The sequence below is a fragment of the Mesocricetus auratus genome, unplaced genomic scaffold (genome assembly GCF_017639785.1).
Source record: "Mesocricetus auratus isolate SY011 unplaced genomic scaffold, BCM_Maur_2.0 Super-Scaffold_100021, whole genome shotgun sequence".
NCBI classification, from domain to species: Eukaryota; Metazoa; Chordata; class Mammalia; order Rodentia; family Cricetidae; genus Mesocricetus; species Mesocricetus auratus.
This window is the reverse complement of record NW_024429202.1, coordinates 28,560,680-28,582,637: the sequence shown is the minus strand read 5'-3', so window position 1 is coordinate 28,582,637 and position 21,958 is coordinate 28,560,680. Positions and strand designations below refer to the sequence as shown.

At 41.3% G+C, this 21,958-nt stretch overlaps 1 protein-coding gene across 2 annotated transcripts in view; it reads left to right on the top strand.

Annotated features, from left to right (window-relative positions):
* Positions 1-760: 760 nt before the first annotated feature.
* The window catches only part of Uggt1 (UDP-glucose glycoprotein glucosyltransferase 1), a 122,702-nt gene continuing 101,504 nt past the window's right edge, over positions 761-21,958 (top strand). For both annotated transcript variants that reach the window (XM_040729666.1, XM_040729665.1), the window contains exons 1-4: positions 761-973; positions 5,264-5,399; positions 9,795-9,877; positions 12,857-12,987. In XM_040729666.1, coding sequence (XP_040585600.1) covers positions 916-973; positions 5,264-5,399; positions 9,795-9,877; positions 12,857-12,987 — 408 coding nt within the window. In that variant the 5' untranslated portion in view covers positions 761-915. The remainder of the gene's footprint in view (positions 974-5,263; positions 5,400-9,794; positions 9,878-12,856; positions 12,988-21,958) is intronic.

Sequence of the window (21,958 nt, the reverse complement as noted above, 5' to 3'; positions counted from 1 at the left end):
CGCAGCAGTTCTGGCTAGTCTAGCTAGCCACCTCTCCAGGGCAATAGTCTCTGCTTCCTGAGAGCTAGGATGATGGGCAGCTAATGCTAGACCTTTTATGAGGGTTCTGGGGATTTGAACTCTATAGTCTTCATACTTGGGCAGCAGCCACTTTATCCATCGAGTCATCTCCCCATGCTGAGTTTTTTGTGCATTCTGGGGACTGAGATTGGGTGTTCCAGCTAGGCAGCAGGAGCACGTACTTGTTTTTCTGCTATCTTGGAACTTGGGAGGTGACGATACAGATGCTTCATTCTGGGCTGAGAAGCCAACAATCACTTATTCTCAGCACTCTGAACAATTATGTGTTTCTGCATTAACTAACATCACATACTATGAAACAAATTAACTTTTTTTTTGTGAGACAGGGTCTCTCTATGTAGTCCTGGCTGGCCTTGAACTCAGAGATCCGCTGCACATTTATTTAACTAAGGGCAATAAATGATAAAAATCTGGAAAACAAAGGTTAAAATAAGTATCGGCCAGCACCTTTGGGCGAAACCCTGGAGCTCAGCAGTGTTGACCCGGCTTTTCCCAGGACCTTACAGGACAGTCTGAACTGCTCACCCGATCGACCCAGAGAGGGGAGGGGCCGGAAGGAGGAGCGAAACGGCCGGCAATATGGTGGCCGCAGGACGCTCTGGCAATCACCAGTCTGCACTCTATAGCCGGAAGTTGTCCTGCCTTCGCCTCTAGGAAGCGGAAGTGCAGGGGTGGCTGGCAACTGGGTGACTGCTTTGAGAAACCGGCTTGTGAGCCGCGGCGGGAAAGGCGCGTGTCGGTTTCTCACTGGCGCAGGCTCCACCGCGGTCGTCGCTGTCCCGCCCTGCCCGGGCGTCGTTGCTAGCACCAGAGTGGACGAAGCGCGGCCCGGGCATGGGCAGCCGGGGGGATGCGAACGCCGCGGGTGCCTCGGCTGCGCGTTGGGTGACAGGTACCTCTGGTGGCGTGGGGAGGCCTCGGAAACCGGAGAGGGGCCAGAGAGGGAGGCGACCGTGAGTCCAAGTCACCTTGGGCTTCCTCGTCTCTCCCGATGCGGTTTCTCCTCCAGTGTTCTCTTTGCGAGCGCCTCAAGTTGTCCCCAGCGGTCTTCTCTGTGCGAGTGGCGGTGGGCTCTGTCCTGCAGTCCTGGCTGGGTTTGTAGGAGGAGGAAGTGCCCCCGGGAATTTAGACCAAGCCTGACCCTAAGTAGCTGGAGAGCCAGCACTTGGCGTGACTCTGGAGAACGAGTTGGTGATTTTTTATAGGTTTCCGTTTTTCCTAAATGAAATCGGGTGATGCATCTTGGTTGTCGTTTTCTGTGAGTGATAAGATCTCTTGGAATATAATTGGACGATCCTCTTCGCTTGTAGCCTGTGACCTGCCAGCAGAAGATATGCGTGCATCTCCAATACATTATGGACCTGAGCTCTTCTCGTTGCTTGGCTTGACGGCACTCGCTCTTGATCTGCGTTTTTGTTGCCTGGTTGGAGAAGGAGCGTGTTTTTGCTCGTCCTGAGACTTGGGCTCTAACCCCAACTGTGCCTTGGAAACATCTGTGCACTTGCAAGTCTATTTTAATATAAAGTTCTTTCTTTCCTAGAAGTATCTTGTGCATTGGCAAACGCATGAAGACATATTTTTGTTTGCTCCCCCCACCTTGGAGATGAGGATCTCACTTATCCCAGACTAGCCTTGGGACTAGAGGCGTGGCCAGCCATCACCGGGCTTGCTTGAAGCCATTTTAAAGAGCTAGTTAACTGTACCAAACTGGAACAGATTGTAACCTTTCCACTTGGCTTGCTTTGCTCTTGGTAAACTTAGCTGAAACTTTTCCTTTTTAAATTGAAACAAATATGTATATTTACGTAATTTTGGTTCTGTGTGTGCAGGGCAACTTTGTGGAGTGGTTCTCTCCCCACCTCTGTGTGGGTTTTAGGGATCAAACTCAGGTCACCAAGCTTGCATGACAAGAGCCTTTACCCACTGAGCCATCTTGCTAGTAACTTCCTCTTGAGAGAGAGAGTGAGAATGAGTTAGAGTTGGAGAGGGAGAGAGAGAGTTAGAATTGCTGTGTGTATGTCATGGCGTGCGCGTGGAGATCAGAGGACATTGTGAGTCTGGGGGTTGGACTTAGATCATCAAGCTTGTGTAGCGAGTGCCTTTATCCACTGAGCCATCTCCCTGGCCTAACACTTTATTAAAGGATGGAAACAATGCTTTCTATAGTAGCAGGGTATTTTAGTGCACATTTAACTAGAAGGGAATGGAACTATGGAGAAATTTAAGTTAGAACCTTTTTGCAGGGATCTAATCATTTGCATTCAGATGTCTAGTAACTACTTGGAGTTGAAAGCAAATTTATGTGATCCACAGCAAACGGTTGTTAGGTATAAATTAGGTATAATTTCTTCTCACTTAGCTTGGATGTGTCCTCTTATTTTTCTTTGCTACTATTGAACATGCTGAAGTTCAGTCTGTAGACTAGCAGATTTTTTTTTTTCTTTTTAAGAGTTTGTTAACTCTCCTTTAGTTTAAAAATGATGAAGCAGCTAGGTCTGTGGTGGTGTGCTCCTGTAGTTCCAGGACTTGGGAGGGTGGTAGAGGCAGTAGGACTTGGAATTCAAGGTCATCCTCAGCGCCGTAGCAAGTTAGTGGCCAGCATGGGTCATAACGAGAACCTGTCTTGACAGAGAAAGACAGTGAAAACACTGGCATGCACAGCTGTTACTTACAGCTTTTATATTTTACTGCTGATCAGTGAGCAGGCTGTAGTTTAAATGCCCTGGGAGCTCACAGATGGCCGGTAACAGACTCGGTCTGGAGCTGGCTACAGTGCTTGCTGCTTGACTGTCACACTGCAGGTGTTGCTCCTTCCGTGCTGCCACTCGGAGTATTCATCTTTACAAGCAGCACATAAGGACCACGAGGTCCAGAATGACAATGGAGCTTATAAAGTGACAGCATCTTCAAACAAAAGAGTGCTTCAGTGAAATTCTTACCTGTTTGTTTCTCTGGACAAATCTCTCTGGTATCATTTAGGAGGTCTAGTGTGAAGTCAGCTTGGCAAAGCTACTCTTTGATGTATAACTTTCATCTTGTTCCCATTTCCAGTGGTGCTATGCTTCTCAAGGATGTATACTTTCTCTGAAAAACTATTGCAAGCTAGGGCAGGAGAGATGACGGCAGCAGTTAAGACTATTTACTTTTCTAGCAGGTGACCCGAGTTCTGCTCTCTGCACCCACAACAGACAGCTTATAACCCCCTGTAACTGTAGTTCCAGGAGATCCAATGTTCTCTGGTCTAGGTGGGCACCTGTACCCACATGGTGTACATAAATTCATAAATCTTTAAAATATATTAAAAATATTGCAAGAATACCTCTGGGTATGTATCCTCTCACTTTTGTTGTTGTCGTTGTTTTTGTTTTTGTTTTTCGAGACAGGGTTTCTCTGTGGCTTTGTAGGCTGTCCTGGAATTAGCCCCTGTAGGTAGACCAGGCTGGTCTCGAACTCACAGAGATCCTTGTGCCTCTGCCTCCTGAGTGCTGGAATTAAAGGCATGTGCCACCACTGTCCTGCTAGCCTCTCACTTTTATTCTTCATATAATCTTGTCTTTTTTCTATTTTGCTTTTTCTTGAGTGTGTTTTGGAGGTGCATTTACTGGTAGTGGAGGCCTGAGGTCACTCATGAGACTCTTCTTCAGTGGGTTGGAGAGATGGCTCAGTGGTTAAGAGCACTGGCTGCTCTTCCAGAAGACCCAGATTCAATTCCCAGCACCCACATGGTATCTCACAACTGTCTATAACTTCAGTTCTGGGGATCTGACACCCTTTTCTGACCTCTTCAGGCACCAGGACAAATGATACACATACAGACAGGCAGATAAAATACCAGTACACCTAAAAAATAAAAATAGTCTTAGAAATAAAAATGAACACATATATAAAAAAGTCTTCATTAGTTACTCTATTTAATTACCTTATTTGTTTTCAAGACAGGGTTTCATTATGTAGCCCTGGCTGTCCTTGAACTCACTCTGTAGATCAATGTGGGCTCGAACTCACAGAGATCCACCTGCCTCTGCCTCCCAAGCACTGGGATTAAAGGCTTGTGCTACCATCGCCTGGTTCCTGGCCTGGTTTTTACTTTTCTTTTTGTGGCACTGTGTTGGAATGGGCATCATGCTGTGCTAGGAAAGTGTTCTACCATTGAGCCACAGTTCTAGACTGAGGATGCTGGCCTCTGTTTAGCTTGGGGGAGGTTGTGTGTGTCTGATTAAGGAAGTTCTGTTGGTAGGTTTCTAGCATGAAAACTGAGGTCAATAAAGAAATGAAGAGGTTCTCTACAGTGGTCTGGATGCTGTCTCTAAGAATGTCAGTTTGCTTGGAGATGCTGCTGGTGGGAGCCAGAGGCTCTGCTGCTTCCTAGGAACTTGGGTTCCCTACTTTGTACATGGGAGAGTGTGGCATGAGACACTACTGGAGTCTTTACCATTGCAGATCGGTCTTTGAGTTTATTACATTTGAAACTCACTACATTATTCCCGAGAGCTAATAAAATGAAGGGCCATAAAGTGGGTGGCTTCTGACAGCAGATTCATTGTCTTCCAGGTTGTAGGCTACAAGTCCTCGGGTGAGGTGGGGGGACTTTAACTTGCCTGTTTCAGTCTTTAGTAGTATCAGACCCCTTGACTTGCAGTAGAGTTCCAGTGTTTTCTTCTCTCTCCATCAGTACTCTCTGTGGGTCTGTCCATTCTCTCCCTTTCTTAACACTAGCAATACTGGATTACTGTACTAATGACTATTCTAATGACCAAAATTGTACCACCTCGTAAAGACTGTCTCCAAGTCATTCTGAGAGAGAGAGGTTATGACTGTAACATACAGCCCCCACCCCCCTTTGAGGATTAGGATTCAGGCTATAGCACTACTAGTCATTTGTATTTCATCTGCCTTAGCTTTCTCTCCCTCATACTTTGTGAAGTTGCATGCAGCCTGCCTGCTGTGTGACCCCTGTGGTTTCACTCTTCAGGAAGGGAAGACTGTAGCCAGCTTTAGCTCTCTGCTTTCCTTGTCCCGGGAACTCAGCTCTGTCTTTTGGGCCATCAAGGTGTTAAGTGCTGTTTATTTCAGAAGCATTTTGTTTCCTACCTTCACTGTTACTTTGTGTCCCCGAGTGTTAATGTTGTCTTGTGCTTCCGTGTGAAGTTTTAACATTCCCTTCCCTTCTTTTCCCTTCTAGGGCTGTGTTACAACATGAGACTTCTGATTGCGCTGGCTTCACTGTGCCTGTTTTCCTTGGTAGAGGCCAATTCAAAAGCCATTACCACCTCTCTTACCACAAAGTGGTTTTCTGCTCCACTGCTATTGGAAGCCAGGTGAGGAGATATTCTCTTCCGTATAATGGAATATTATAAACTTAGGGTCTGGTAGTAAATGAATACTCAGTAGTGAGCTTACACTTTTCATTTGCACGTGTTAAGTGTCCCTTACAACACCCACTGTGTTCTGTACAGTGTAAGGACTCTGAGAATGCAGACTCTGTCTGCCAGCTGCACAGGACTGACCCATAGGCAGGTTTAGGAGCATTGCTTATAAGAACAACACCCTAGGTAAGCGAATGGGGGTGGAGGAGGAGGGAGCTGAAGAAGCCACAGGTCTAGTCCTGTTCTTCATTGTAGTCTCCCAAATCTGGGTACTATCTTAAATTTGGAGGTTGTTATTATTATTATTATTTTTATTTTACTTTTGTAGTAAGTCAGATCTTACTAATTTATATCAACATATATATATATATATGTGTGTGTATATAAAGGTTTTTTTTGTTTTTTTGGTACCACATAGTATTCCTTTGTGTAACTATATTGGTCCTTGGCATGACATAAACTGGATAGGGTGAAGAGCACATGCCTGTAATTCCAGCATTTGAGAGGTTGAGGCAGGGGGATCAGGAGTTCAGGGTCATCCTTTGGTATATAGAGAATTCAGAATCAGCCTGGGATACATGAGACAATGATAAAAAAGAGTTATCTTAAGCTGGAAATGGGTAAGTTGTCCAGACACTCTCTGGAAATGTTGTCATCCAGCAGCAGTAGCCATAAAAGAGGGAGAGGATAACTTAGTGGTAGAATGCTTGCCTGCCTGCCTGACCAAGTGTGAAGCCCTAGTTCAGTCCTCAATGCTGCCCCCACCTCCAGTATATGGAGAGGTTAAAGTAGGAGAACTGAGTGTTTGAGGCCAGACTGGGATACGTAGCGATTTTCTGTCACAAATAAGCAATCAGGCTGTATTTTAATTTTATAAAATAATTAAGACAAATTGATAAAATATGCAATAAATGATTTTTTTAATGATCCTTGTTTTTCTGTTGTTTTGCTTTAAAGACAGGGTCTCATGTATCCCAGACTTGCCTCAAATTTACTATGTAGCCAAGGATGACCTTGAACTTCTTCTGATCTTCCACCTACTTAGCATTGGGATTATAGTCATGTGATATCATGTCTGGTTTATGTGATATTAGGGATAATGAACCCAGGATTTTATGCATGCTAGACAAGTACTCTGCATCTCTAGCTCCTGGAAGGTTTTTATGGTATATACCATGGAGTTGAGAAACCATGTCTAATACTATCAGCTCTAATTACTCAAATTTTGTCCAGTTTCTTTTATCACAATGTATGTAGGCTATGATATTTTGGTCATCAACTTCTTCATCACGAACATCTCGCCATTTCATGGTGTCTCTGGCAATTTGCCATTTGCATAGTTACTTTTAGGCCTCTTCTCCAGTAGGTGTTTGTAAACAGGTAGTCAAGGTGATGGGCCTTGCAGGCAACTCCAAAAGAAGCCTTGTGTATTTGTATTTGTATCATTCTGCAGTTACCTCTAGAGCAGTGGTTCTCAACCTGTGGGTCGAGTGACCCTTTCACATTGGAAAACAGATATTTACATTACGATTCATAACAGTAACAAAATTGTAGCAGTGCAAATCATTTTACAGTTGGGGTCACCACAAAATGAAGAACTGTATTAAAGGGTCACAGCATCAGAAATGTTGAGAACCACTGCCCTAGAGCTAACTGAGGCCACCATTCCTCCTCCTGTCTATGATGATCCACACTGTCTCTGTGCTCTATGCACCAGGGCATGTAGCTGTTACAGACCTTGTTTTCCTTTCATCTAGCCCGAAGGGACTAAAAACATTCCTGTGTATATTTTTAGATTGTGCCTGATGATTATGAAGGGATTTTTAGCTCTGTGATTGCTCATGAAGTGATATATATTTAACTGAAGTAAAACTCTTGATGTTTTGAGCAGCTATAGTTACTAAAGCCGGGGCCGTGGTGGCACATGCCCTTAATCCTAGCCTAGCACTTGGGAGGCAGACGCGGGAGGATCTCTGAGTTCGAGGGCAGCCTGGTCTACAGAGCGAGTTCCAGGACAGGCTCCAAAGCTATACAGAGAAACTCTATGTCAAAAAACAAAATAAAACAAAACAAAGAAATAGATATTAAAATGGCCAAGGGATATAGAATGATAAAGTTAAATTAGATCACTTAAATTGTATTCACTACTAGACTCAGAAAACAGTATTACCACCAGATTTACAGATTCATGGAGAAACACATATACTCTCAAGAGACACACACAAAGTCTTGCTATGTAGAGACTAAGTTAACCTCAGACTTGTGATCCTCCTGTCTCTGTTTCCCAATAATAATTATGGGATTATAGGCATGAGCCACCAAGCCCAGCTAGCTTCCTTTTTATTTTTTTCACAGATGAAAACTTTAGCAAGCTCATAGCAGCTTCCTTATTTGGAAAGTTGTTGTAATCGAGGGTGACTGTGAGGCACTTGAGTATGCCAAGTGCATCATCAGAGAACAGACCACTTAAGTATTCCTTCCTTACTCGTCTAGTCCTGTGTAAGACTTAGCTCATATCCACAGTAACAATGGAAATGTAGAATGTGGTTGCCACATTTTTACTATCTGGTATACATTTAGGTGGTTTTAAGGCTTAGGTTTTTTTCTTTGTTTTCTGTAGATGAAGAACTTTGTATTATGACGTTTTAAAAGTATTTATCAATAAAGAAATGGTATGTGTTCTTCTGTACACATGACCCATTTTAACAATGATTGGTGATGGATGTGGCTCTGTAAGTAGGTGCTTCTCTGTTGTTGGAGGCCCTAAGTTTTACACACCCAGCATCAAAGAGGGGAAAAACCAGTGTGAGTGCAGTAACTAGTACCATCTTCTTCCCCATCTGAAATGTTTTACAGCAAATCCACAGATACTTTTACTCACTGGCATTCAAAGCCAAGAAGCATAACAGCAGCTAAACAGCAAAGTTAATTATACTACACAAAAGATAGCATCATTCCTTGTAATAATGTCTCCTATTCTCTTTTCTGCCTGATTATTTCAGTGGATTTAGTTGTTTTCTTGTTTTTGGTTTTTTGTTTGTTTTTTTTTTTGAGGCAAGATTTCTCTGTGGCTATTGGAGGCTGTCCTGGAAGTAGCTCTTGTAGACTAGGCTGGTCTCGAACTCACAGAGATCTTTGTGCCTCTGCCTCCCTTGTGCCACCAACACCCGGCTCCTGTTTTCTTAAGACTACTACAATCATAGATTTCTGAAGTAGTATGAAAAATATGTTTCAAGAAAATTGTCTGATTATATGAAAAGTATATTTAGCCTGAGTGAATCCTTGTTTTTGTCTACCATTGGTGAGTATGTCATTTTCCCCTTAGTTCGTGAATTGATGTTCATTTGCATAACATGACATCTTAGTACCTGTCTTCTTAGAGTGTAAGCTATTCTAAGATGAATCTAGTGTTTATATCAGTTGCTAGACAGCCTAGAAAAATAAGACTCATGGAAGCACTAAATCTAATACATTAATAATAGTGGGTGATTTTTGAAACCCATTTTTAGAGAAGCTGTGTATTACCAGGAATTGTTTCTTATTTTAGCTAGGTAAGCTGAGATCTAGAGCTGTAGTTTGCTTTAAGACAGTCAGAGATAACCACCACATTAGCACTCAGCTTCAAGTGACGATCACCAGTTCACATGCATCATTCATTTGGCTATTAAATGTGCTTTATTTGAGGATCTTTAGACTCAGGTGAGAGGAAATTCATGAAGACCATTATTTTAGGAAAATAGTGTAAAGATAAAGGAGATGATATGATAGTTCTTAGATTTGATTTTGTTAGATGTGTGCTAATTTTAAGCTAAAAATGATTACCTTGAAAATTTGGTGTTTTAGATATTAAAGATATTGCTTTCTTCAAGAAAATTTTTAGGGTTCATGTTTACTGTGGGAGAACCTTAAGCTAAACATGTTTGATCTTTGTAAGATTTTTCAGAAAAATATGGGCCGAACTATTGCTAGAATGGCCAGTTCTTAGTTCTGCTTTCCCTGCTGATGAGTTCTGCTAATGGGTTTCATGAGTCATTTGTATATTGGGGCTTCCCTATTACTGTAGCATTTTTATTGTTCTATGTTTCTCAAGAAATAGCTATTGAGTGAACAAGTTATTAAGCTGTTATTAATAGCAAATATGAAACAATAAAGCTTTTCATTAAGAAAATATATATTATACATAAAGGTATGTATATGTTTGTGTATATATGTATATATATATAAATAAATTAAAAGCCAAACTACAGACATTTGGAAATGTAAATCCCCTTTTATTCTCCCTAGTAATATAACCTTTGATGGAAGATTTTATTGTCTCATTGCTGATATCTCCCACTTTTCTTCCAGTGAGTTCTTAGCAGAAGACAGTCAAGAGAAATTTTGGAGTTTTGTAGAAGCCAGTCAAAATATTGGATCATCAGATCATCACGGTAAAATTGAAGCAAATATTTGTTTGACTCTGTGGTCTGGGAAAATATTAAAATAAAATGGTGTCCTTTGTATAGTGTATGTAACATGGCAGTCAATAGAAAATACGATTTTCTGTAATGACTAGAGTTGTCATTGTAGGAAGATTGAACCCAGTGCGTGGGAAACCTATGCTATGCAACTGAGCTATTCCCAAACCCCTACTGACTTAGACCAGTGCATTTTTATTTTTTATTTTTCAACAGATGTGATCTTGCTTTGTGACTAGGCTGATTACACAGTCCTACTGCTTCAACTTCTTGAATAATTGGGGCTGTTGGTAGACACTACTGTGTGTAGCCATAAATCATTATTTGTGTGTGTGTGTAGTTTGTAATTTTGACTGCAAATAATGCCTTTCTTCTCGTTGCTTTTGCTCTGTTGTGCTCTTTTGTTAATGTGCTTTGGGACTACTTAGTGGAAGTACATTTTATTTTAGATCATTTAGCATTTACTTTATCTGTCTGATTGATTCTTCTTCCTTTTATTATGAACTGATTGCACAACTGATCTATCTGTGTTACATGTGTTATTATTAAGTTAGTGCCATCTAGTATGTTTTCCATTATGCCTGCTGGCCACTGAATACTTGAGTGTCAAAATGTTAAATTAAGATGCATCTTGTATCGCTCAGTTTTAGCTTATGGATGGTGTACTTTCTTGAACATGTTCTAACATAAAAGATGTAATATAGGCTGTAGATATTGCTAGTCAGAGATGCTAATAGAGGAGTATAGTGATGAGCTACCCGGTGTTCTGGTCAAGGGTGAACCACATACATGAGAGTGGTGCCATAAGATGCCACCCTGTGACCTTAGTTGTCATAATTTGTATAAGCGTAGTTTATTAATATTAGTGTATTGCTCTGAACATATCCTCTCCTAGTGACATATGACTGTCCTTAAAATCTTGAACATTAAGCTTAGACAAGTGTTAGTTCTTACTCGCATAGAAATGGTTGGACACTGACTATTGTTAAGTTAAATATAATGGGTTACTTTTGAATACTTGTTAAAATAGCATTTTAATAGTCATCTCAATCTTTTTGGTTTTTCGAGACAGGGTTTCTCTGTGGCTTTGGAGGCTGACCTGGAACTAGCTCTTGTAGACCAGGCTGGTCTCAAACTCACAGAGATTCGCCTGCCTCTGCCTCCCGAGTGCTGGGATTAAAGGCGTGCGCCACCAACGCCTGGCTCCATCTCAATCTTGTGATGGAAATGCATACAGATTTTGGGCAAGCATCTATAAGTTTTGTCATATAAGTTATCGTGGAATAGATTGTGCATAACAGATGATTTCACACAGCTGGAGACATGGCTCAGTGGTTAAGAGTGCATATGCTTTTCAGATGACCCAAGTTCAATTCCCAGCTCCCATATGCAGTAGTTCACGACTGCCTATAACTCCAGCTTCAAGGGGATCTGAGGGTGGTCATATGTAGGTACCAACACACAGGCAAACACATAATCAGAAATAATAAAATAAATCTTAAAGTATTTTATGATTTCATGTAATAAATTTATCAATGTAATTTTTAAATAAAACCTCAAGTCTTAATGTTTAAAATGTAATTACAATATAAATGATACATATTCTTGGTTAATGTTACAAGGAAGTGATTATAAAAGTATGTTAAATATTTTATTATTCATAGTTCTGCCATCTAAAGATTGACATTAATTTCTGAGATCATTTGAGGAGTTTCTGTTTTCTTTTTTATGTAAGATGATGCTAATGTGATATGGAACCTTTTATATCCTGCTTTTAAAAAATGTAAATACTGGGACTAGGGAAATAAGTCAGTGGATGAAACACCTAATGTGCAGGCAGGAGGACCAGTGTTCAGATCCCAGAACCGTGTGATAGCCACTGTCATCTTAGCACTCAAGCAGAGTAAGGGATCCCTGGATCGAGCAGACTGGTAGACTAGCTGCAGTTGGCAAGCAAGCTCCAGGCTCAGTGAGAGAGCTTGCCTCAACATTGAGTAGAGAGATCGAGGAAGATGCTTGGTATAAATTTTGGATCTGCCCACACATATATGCATGTTCATATCTCTTGACACAAATGTGTTCACATATATACATGAGTGTGTACCACACTTACCCATGCCAGAGTTAATATTTTTCATATTGAAACTTTGACCATACTACAGTCAAAGCTTAAAAAAAATGGTGGGTACTCTTCCTTGTCTCTGTTCCTTGTATTTGTTTGCTTGCTTTTAAAAGCCATTTAACATTTTTTCCATAGTGGCTTTTTTTTTTTAATAACACACACACATATGCACACACATTTGTAACACAGTCTTTGGCAAAAACGACTACTTGCTATGTAACAAGTTTTGTACTTTTGCTTTTCATTTATTAGAGGACTTATACTAGCACACAGATGTCTTTTCCTTCTAAATAATTTTGCCTAGCTTTTTTGTTTAAATGCTTATCATCACTTTTTATGATACTATCAGTGTCCTATTATATCTTGTTGCACTGCTTATGTTTTACTCTTTTAGTTATTTGAGTAGAGAGCACAATCTAGGTTCTGAGAGTACAAAGATATACATTTTTGCCTCTCTTTGTAGCGTCCAAAGTCAGTAAGTAAGTACTTCAGTAAATGATGTGGTAGACAGACAGTCTCCGATCCAGGCAGTGATGTAACTGGCTCCGGGAAGCACGGCGTAGAGATGAAGTCTTTCCTGAGTGAGTGACTTCATAGCCGAATTCTTCCAGGAGTAAGTTGTCGCGGTGAATAGGAAAGTAGCAATCTAGGCAAGCGGAATTCTTTAGAGGAAGGACAGAAGTGTCCATCTGTATTGTGGACCTCTGGTAAGTTTAGTCACTTGACAGAAAGAAGTTCAAGATGGGAACAGTTGATCATCTGTGTTTGTTTTGTGTTATGAACTGTCTTGTTCGGTTACCTACTGTCTGGTCAATGTGCTTCTTTGACAGATTCTGATCATTCCTATTACAATGCCATATTGGAAGCTGCGTTTCAGTTTCTGTCACCTTTGCAGCAGAATTTCCTGAAATTTTGTCTCTCTCTCCGTTCCTACTCCGCCTCAATTCAAGCCTTCCAGCAGGTAACAAAACATTATTGTGTCTAAAAGACAGCATTTTGTAGGGGCTGTGACATGTGATTCAGTTGATTGTAGTTCTTTTGGGATTGACTTGTAGTTACCACTTTCTTTGTCTGATATTTTCTGGGATTTATGATTTATTTTTAAATAATGAACAAAATCAATGTTTTTAAAACATTAAAGTCTTTAAATTAAAGATGTTTCCACTGTCGCTGATTTTGGGGATGGAACACAGGATCTTGGATGTGCTAGGCAAATAAATAAATTCTACCACTGGACCATATCTGCTTACATATACATTTTCATTTTTTTTGCATCGGGGTTGGATTGGGCTTCAACATTGTCTGTCTGTCTGTCTGTCTGTCTGTCTGTCTGTCTGTCTGTCTGTCTATCTATCTATCTATCTATCTATCTATCTATCTATCTATCTATCTATCTATCCATCTATCTGTTTTGTTTTTTTGAGACAGGGTTTCTCTGTGTAGCCCTAACTGTCCTGGAACTTGCTCTGTGGACCAGGTTGATCTTGAACTCACAGAGATCTCCATGCTTCTGCCTTCTGAGTGCTGGGATTAAATGCGTGCACCACCACTGTCTAGCTGGATTTGAAAAATTTTAAGGAATGGTTTACACTATTTTTCAAGTGAGAAATGAAAAGAATGTTGTCACAGGGAAAGTGACAGCTGGATGCTATTATGCAACACAGTCTGGAAGATATAATCTTGCTAAACCAGTGAACCTGAGTCTGGTCACAATCTTAAAAAGTAGAAGATACAAGAGACAGAAGTGTCAGGCAACACTGGGGAATGTAGTCCAAAACGTCTAGCATTAGAGAAATGTTTTAGTAAAGTGATCTGGGATCTTCTGTGGATAAATGAAAAGGGGAAAGAAAGAGAGGAACATAGCAACATCAGGAAGGCTTCAGAATATCACTGCAGGGAGAGTCATGTGTTTATACCAACTAGAGGTTTGTATGCAAGAAATGTTAATTTTAAAACCATCTGTGTTGTAAAACAAAACAGATACAGAAAACTGCTCACTACAGAGGAATTACACGATGGATTACTGTGAAGGGAGCGCACCTTTGTAACTTTCACCAGGCTAAGAAGTGATTTTCCTTTTGCCTTTTTTTTTAAAAATCTCAGACAGGGTTTTTCTGTGGCTTTGGAGGCTGTCCTGGAACTAGCTCTTTGTAGACCAGGCTGGTCTGGAACTAACAGAGAATCACCTGCCTCTGCCTCCAGAGTGCTGGGATTAAAGGCTTGCACCACCACCGCCCAGCTAGTGATTTTTCACTTGCTACCTTTGAAGTCCTCCATGTGCTGTCTCTGTCATGGCTGCTTTTTGTCTTCCCAAAGAAGCCATGTTGCCACTTCCTGCCAGAATCATCTCATGTAGTTTTGCTTTTAAGGTGTTTTATTGCCCAAGAATGCATCTATACCCAATAGAATTTAATCTTGTCCTGTTTTAGAAAATTAGAAAAATTTAAAACTTTGGGAGAGTGTCTCTTGATTGTTATGTGTTTATTCTTTGTAGTACAGGCTACCTTTGAATTCTCGATCCCCCTACTCTAGCCTCCCAAGTGTTGGGATTGTAGGTGTGTACTGGCATCCTGAGCTCCTCTTTTCTTTTTCTGTTGTATCCCGTGGACCTTGTCATACTTTTCATGCACTCAGTTTTGCTGATCATAATTTATGGTGTAGTTTAGCTTATTCCTCTACTTCCTATTTCCTATAAACAGGTAGCATGGGCTAGGGCTCAATCAGAATTGCATTTCCTTCCTTAGGCAAGCCTACAGGTAATGTTCTAGTCACTCACTAGGGGACTCAAATGTCTGTTTGCTTTTCTTTTTCTTTTCCTCCTTTCCTCAGACTCTCCCTCCTTTCCTTTCTTCTTCCTTCCCCTGTTTCTTTCTAATTCTTAATTTTTTTTCTATAATTGATCATATTCTTGCCACTCTTTAGTTCCTCCCAGATCCTCCAAGTTCCCTACTCACCTAGCTTTGTTTTCTCTCTCTCTCTGAAAAGCAAATAAACAAACAAAAAGGAAAAACAACTTACCCACTGCACAAAAAAATAGAAAATTAAACTATAAAAGAGAAATCAGTTATGACAAAATATCAAAACAAAACAAAAAGCCAATAAAAAACTGTTGCGTTTGCTTTATGCTGACCCATTATTCCTGGGCATGGGACCTGCCTTGGAGTCTGAATGGTATAGCCAGTGGTTTTATTTGTATTTAACCTGATAACTGAGGATGCTGAATATTTTTAAGGAGTTTCTTGGACATAGGTGTTTCATCTTTTTTTTTCCCGAGACAGGGTCTCATTATGTGGCTCAGGCTTCCTGAAACTTATAGTGTAGACCAGCTTGGCCTTGAACTCACAGAAATCCACCTGCCTCTACCTCCTGAGTGCTGGGATTAAAGGTTTACACCACTTTGCTGGCTTTATGCCCCATTTTTAAATTGGGTTATTGTTTTCTTGATGTCAGATTTTTTTAGACCTTTATACAGTCTAGATACTACCCTTTAGCAGATATATACTAGGTAAAGATTTTTCCCCATTCTGTAGGCTGCCACCTTGCTCTGATTTGATGGTGTCTTGTCTTCTTTTTCTTTTACCCTCCCTCCCCTCCCTCCCTCCCTCCCTCCCTCCTTTTCTTTCTTTCTTCCTTTCTTTTTTTTTTTTTTGGTGAAGCAATAGTGAATGGTACTGTTTCCCTTGATTATGGTGGATAATCCATTTGAGGTGTTCTTGAATTCAGTTGCAATTTTTTTTGTTTGTTTTTTGAGATGTTTTCTCTGTAGCTTTTGGAGCCTGTCCTGGAACTTACCCTTTAGACCAAGCTGGCCTTGAACTTACAGAGATCCACCTGCATCTTTCTCCTGAGTGCTGGGATTAAAGGCATATGACAACATTGCCTGGCTTTCTCTTGATTGTTGAGACAGGATGTCTTTTTTAGCACAGCCTGAGTGCAGTTGTTTGGATGAGAATGACCCTCATAGGCTCATATGCTTGAGTATTTGTTCACCAGTTGGTAGAAGCGTTGGGGAAGGATTAGGGATGTGGCTTTGTTGGAAGAAGTGTATTACTGGGGGTGAACTTTGAGGTTTCAAAAGACTCACCATTTTTGGTTAGTTCTGCCTACTGTTTATGGATCAAGACGTGAGCCCTCAGCTGTTCCTGCCAGCATGCCTTTGCTTTGCCATTTTGGGTTCCAACCTTCTGAAGCCATGAGCCTAATTAAACACTTTCTTTTATAAATTTCCTTGTTGTGGTGTTTCAGCACAGAAATAGACAAGTAACTAGGATATTGGCCTTGAACTTGCTTGACTGTGTAGCTGTGGCTAAGCTTGAACTCTTTCTGCCTCCTGGTCTCTGGTGCCAGAATTGCAGGTGTGCCCCATCATGTTCGCACTCCAGAGCTGTTTCATATTGTGAAGCTGAAGCTATATACAGAACTCTACAGAATGTTAATTCTCTTTATTTGCTTTCTTCCCCTATTGCCCCTAGCAACCAGAATTCTGCTTTCTATTTTGTGCTTTCTATTTTTCTTCCATTGTGGGTGCCTCATGTGAGTGCAGTCTTACAGTTTGTTCTTTCCTTTTTGCTTCATGAAGCACAATTATTAATGTTCATCCATGTGTAGCATGTATTAGGTATTCACTTTTATTTTCTGCTGAACAATGCTCCTTTGTATGTGCATTTTACACTTTGTTTATTCATTCTTTCCTTAGCTGACATTTGGGCTGTTTCTTTTGGCTCTTATCAGTAGCACTGCTGTAGAGCACTGACATCTGGCTGAGCTCCCACTTTCAGTTCCATTGCTTTTATATGTACGTGGCCACCTGGTAACTCTGTGTTTAACCTCTTACTGGCAGTTTTTGGGATTGAACCCAGGACTTTGCACATGCTAAGCAGGTACTCTGTGGTTGAACTACATTCTTAGGCCCCTGTATTTAATATTTTAATGAAGTGCTAAGCTGTTTTGTGTAATGACTGCCCCATTTTTACTTCCCACTCAATGTACAAGGGTTCTAGTTTCTCTATCTTCCTCAACAGTTTCTTTTTTATACTGGGCACTGATGGGTGAATTGTGTCATCACATTTTGGTTTTTCTATTCTTTCCCTTTCTTTTTCTTTTTTAAACATATGTTCAGTTATGGGCCGGGCGGTGGTGGCACACGCCTTTAATCCCAGCACTCGGGAGGCAGAGGCAGGTGGATCTCTGTGAGTTCGAGTGCAGGCTGGACCGACAGCCTCCAAACAATACAGAGAAACCCTGTCTCGTAAAAACCAAAAAAGAAAAAAAAAACATATGTTCAGTTATGTAGCCAAAACATCCTAGAACTCTAGATGTCCTGTCTCAGCCACCCAAGTGATAGTGTAACAGATGCCCGCCACCATGTCTGGTTTATCGTCTTCATTGTGGTTGCCTGTATTTTCTGTGGTCATACACAAGAGATCATTGTAAAATGTGATAGATTTGCTTTTTTCCCTTTAGTATATAGTATATTAAATATGATCCCTTCCTTCCTTCCTTCCTTCCTTCCTTCCTTCCTTCCTTCCTTCCTTCCTTCCTTCCTTCCTTCCTCTTTTTGTAATGGTAACTGAACCTGAGTTAATGGCTCATCTTAGACAAATGCTCTAGCACTGAGATGCATCCCCAGCCTTCTTAATTTTCATTTTTTTTGGAATGTTAAAAAAACAACTAAAAACCCACTTCTTCCTGTGACCATAATCCCATAATTTTCATTTTGAGACAGGGTTTCATTGAGTTGCTCAGGCTAGCCTTGAACTTGTTATCCTCTTGCCATAATCACTCAAGAAACTGCGATTATAGGTCTGGCTAATGAATTTGGGCTGATGCAGATGATTTCTGTGCCTAAAGTAATGTCTCTTGCACATGGTGCTGGCATATACAGATGGTATTTCTGGTCCTTTTTATTCCTTTTAATAATTCTTTGAATAGTATGTTATTTGAAGTAGAGACTTTGCTCCTGTATGCGTGAGTGGGTGTGTGTCTCCTTTACTCACACTTAACCGTCTGTATCAGTCAAGTTTCTTACTGAACTTGATGCTGGCCGTTTTGGCTGGTCTGACTGCCTAGCTTGTTCTGGGGCTCTCCTGTCTCTACCTCTCCCACACAGGGCTTGCAGGTGGGCCACTTTGTCCACGTGGCTTTTTAGGTGGGTTCTGGGAGTCTGAACTCTGGCCCTAATGCTTTTCCCACTGAGCCATTACTCAGCCCCATAGAGATTTGTATTCATTTTGATGTGTGATTAATCTTCCCACCTGCTAGAGGTTGACATAGCTCCCTCTTCTGTTGGGTTTCTGTAGTGCTAAGGAAATACATTAGTATGTTACTGTGATTTCCTGCTTGTTCTCTTGTATCTAAAAAAAGAGGTTTATTTCTAAATTGTGTGTGTTTGTGTGTGAGTGTGAGTGTGTGTGTGTGTGTGTGTGTGTGTGTGTGTGTGTGTGTGTGTGTGTGTGAGTGAGTGAGCCATGTGACACCTGGTGCTGGGAACCACCCTCAGATCCTCTACAAGAGCAGCATGTACTCCCAGAGCCATCTTTCTAGCTGCATCCTCCTTCCATTGTCTCTGTCCTGCTGAAGTTTTCTACTTTAAGAAGTTTCTCCTTAACGTGGGGCCTTGTCCTAGGAGGGAGCCTTGACTTGTGATTTGTGTAAGATACTGAGCAGGCATACCACCTCAGCACCTCTGCACTTTCTGTGGGTGCCCGGTACTTCCTGATGCTAGCCATTGGCCTACCTACACTTCCTGAAGACCTGTTGTCTGTTTTCAGGATGCTTACTTCTTTGTCCTTGGTCCTATAATCTTGCCTCCGCTTTCTGATAACTGAGATTACAAATGTGAGCCATTGTGCCTGGCTTGCTTCCTTTTCTTAATTAATTTTTATTTAAATAAAAAACAATCTTAGTTTACATACCAATCCCAGTTTTCTCTTCCTCCCGTCCTCCATCCCCCCTCAGCCCCCTCAGCTTGTTTCTTTAGATTTTATATAATTTTTACTTAAATGAGGGGCTTCCTATTAATTTGCATTCATCTTTAGTTAGAACAGCATAATTCTATCTTTGCACATTATTTTTGACATATTTATTTTATGTGTATGACTCTTATTACTCACATACATGTCTATGCCAGGTTCGTGTAGAGGTCCCAGGAGGGTGTCAGGTCCCCTGGAACTGAATTTATGCATGGTTGTGAACTGCCATGTGGGTGCTGAGAATTGAACTGGGCCCTCTGCAAGAGGAAGTGCTTAACCTCTGAGACTTCTCTCCAGTCCCAGTTTCATACATTTATAATCAATTTAGTCTTTTTTTTAATCCTCCTTCTCCATGTGGAACACTGGTCAACAAATTTCTCTGCTAATTCCATATCTTCATTTTGTGTGTGACTCACTGAGCTTAATTAGATTTTCTTCAAAGAGCACAGGTAGGTAGGAGGTTATTTACGGGAGCAGGGCAACTTCACAGTTGCTACATCATTAAAGAAAATGTCACCCCTTCTGCCAGCGACCTTTAACTGTTCTTGGAGTTGGCGGGTGAGGTTCGTTTTTGTCCATGATGCACTTTGATGGACTTCACCCTGTATAGACTGTGCAGATAAACACAGCTGTAGTAAGTTTGAGTGAAACTGCAGTATGTTCAGAAGATGACTTTTTCCTGCACACCTCCCCATCCTCTGGCTCTTATGTTCTTTCTGCAGTGTTCTTCAATCTTTGGAGAGGTGATAATAGCTGTCCTATTTAGGGCTGCATCCTCTTACATTAATTGCTTGGCACTTTGGAAACTAATATTTCACTGCTGTTAAAAGCATCTCCAGTGAAGACTTGGACACACCACTAACCTGTGGATAGAAACATGAATAAGTATCTAGAAAGCCATCTGATGACACAATCAAAGTAGTAATAGGTTCTTTTTGTGTGTGTGTGTGTGTGTGTGTGTGTTTTTATTGGGGTATATCATGGGTAGGAACTGTTACCTTAAGGTATGCCCCTCCCACTAAGCATGTCTATTCTAATCCTCCTGGGATGCTTTCTGGGGCTTTTTCTTTTTCTTTGTCTTCTTTGTGCAGCTAGCAGCAGCTTCAGGTTCCTCAGAAAATTTCCTTCTCTTCTTCTGGGGATAATAATAGGTTCCTGACCATATGCTCTTGACCAGGGTTATCTTAGCCTATGGTGCGGGCCTCAAATCTAGTTGACCAGAAAGTAGTTGGTTACTCATGACATCTATACCACCAGTAGGCACATTTTGCCACACAGATCATTATTATAGCCCCCAAAATTACCCTTGGAGTAAGACTTTTCTTTTTAGCAGCCTGTATAGTATATTCTAGCCATATGAAGGCTAGCCTATAGGGAGATATCTTCTTCTATCTTAGCTCCAGTTTGATTATGTATGTCTTGTGATCAAACTATGTGGTATCTTTAGAAATAAGTTTTTAAAAAATAATTTGAAATTGTGTGGGTAACATGAATGTAGGTTTCCGTGGTGGGCAGAGTTTTCAGATTCCCTTGAGCTGGAGTTACAGGTGGTTGTGAGCTATTTGATGTGGGTGTTAGGAATTAAATTTGTGTCCTCTGCAAGAGCAGTATGAATTCTTAACCACTGAGCCATCTCTCTAGCCCCAGCAATAGAATGTTACTATCAAGATCTGGTGGGGCCAAGAGCAATGGCAATAGCCTACATTGTTTGGAGGGAAGGGCTTTTGTGCTTCTCTGGTCAGTCACTCATCGGGAGGTAGTCCAAGACTTCCATGAAGGGCTTCTCCATTCTGACTCTTTAAAAAAGCATAGTTTTTAAATAAGCTTGTATGTTCATAGGTTCCCATATGGCTTACTATGTATTTCCTTAGTTTTGATTACTCCTTTCTCCTTCCACCCTCTTTTCTGTTTTCCTACCCACTCACCTGTTTAGGTCTTCCTTTCTTTTTTTTTTTAAAGTATTTATTTATTTAATATTTATTTAAATTAGAAACAAGCTTGTTCACATGCCAATCCCAGCTCTCTCTCCTTCCCCTCTTCCCCCGCCCCACCAAGTCCCCTAACCCCCCCAGCCAATCCCCACTTGACTCTGTAGGGAGGGTGAGGCCCTTCATGGGGGATCTGCAAAGTCTGTCATATCCTCTGGGGCAGGCCTAGGCCCTCCCCCTGCTTAGGCCTTTTTCTTCCCAGTGTTTCATCACTGCCCCTTCATCTCTGGTTTGTTATATTGTCTCACCTCCCTTCTGTTGGCCCCGTTCTATCTTTCTGGCATTTCTCAGCACTAAGTGTCAAGCACAGCATCTAAACATTTTGTCATGCCTTCGTGTATTTAGTGTGCATATGCACATGCATGTGCCATGGCATGCTGTGGAATCAGAGGACAGCTTGCAGCAGTCATCTCCCGCCATGTGCACCCTTGAGCTTAGGTGGTCAGCTGACATTTTAAGGGCTGACTAGATGACTCAGTTGGTAAAATGCCTTTATGCCTCGGTATGGAAGCTTATACTTGTAATCCCAGGGCTAGGAGGTAGGGAACCAACAGGGAGATCTCTGAAGTTCATTGTCTGTTCATCCTAAGTAGATTGGTGAGCTTCAGGTTCAATGAAAGAACCTGTCTCAAAGAATAAACTTGAAAGGACACTCCTTGTTAACTTCTGACATCAACATGCATGTGTACATGTACATATATGCACTTCAAAACCCTCTGCCATTTTGAGCTAAGGCTTTTTTGAAAGTATACCCTAGATTCCTAGATATCTTTTTTTTAAATAAAGATTTATTTATTATGTGTACAGTGTTCTGCCTGCATGTATAACTGGAGGCCAGAAGAGGGCACCAGATCTCAATACAGGCTGCTGTGAGCCACCATGTGGTTGCTGGGAATTGAACTCAGGACCTCTGAAAGAACAGGCAGTGCTCTTAACCGCTGAGCCATCTCTCCAGCCCCCTAGATATCTTTTG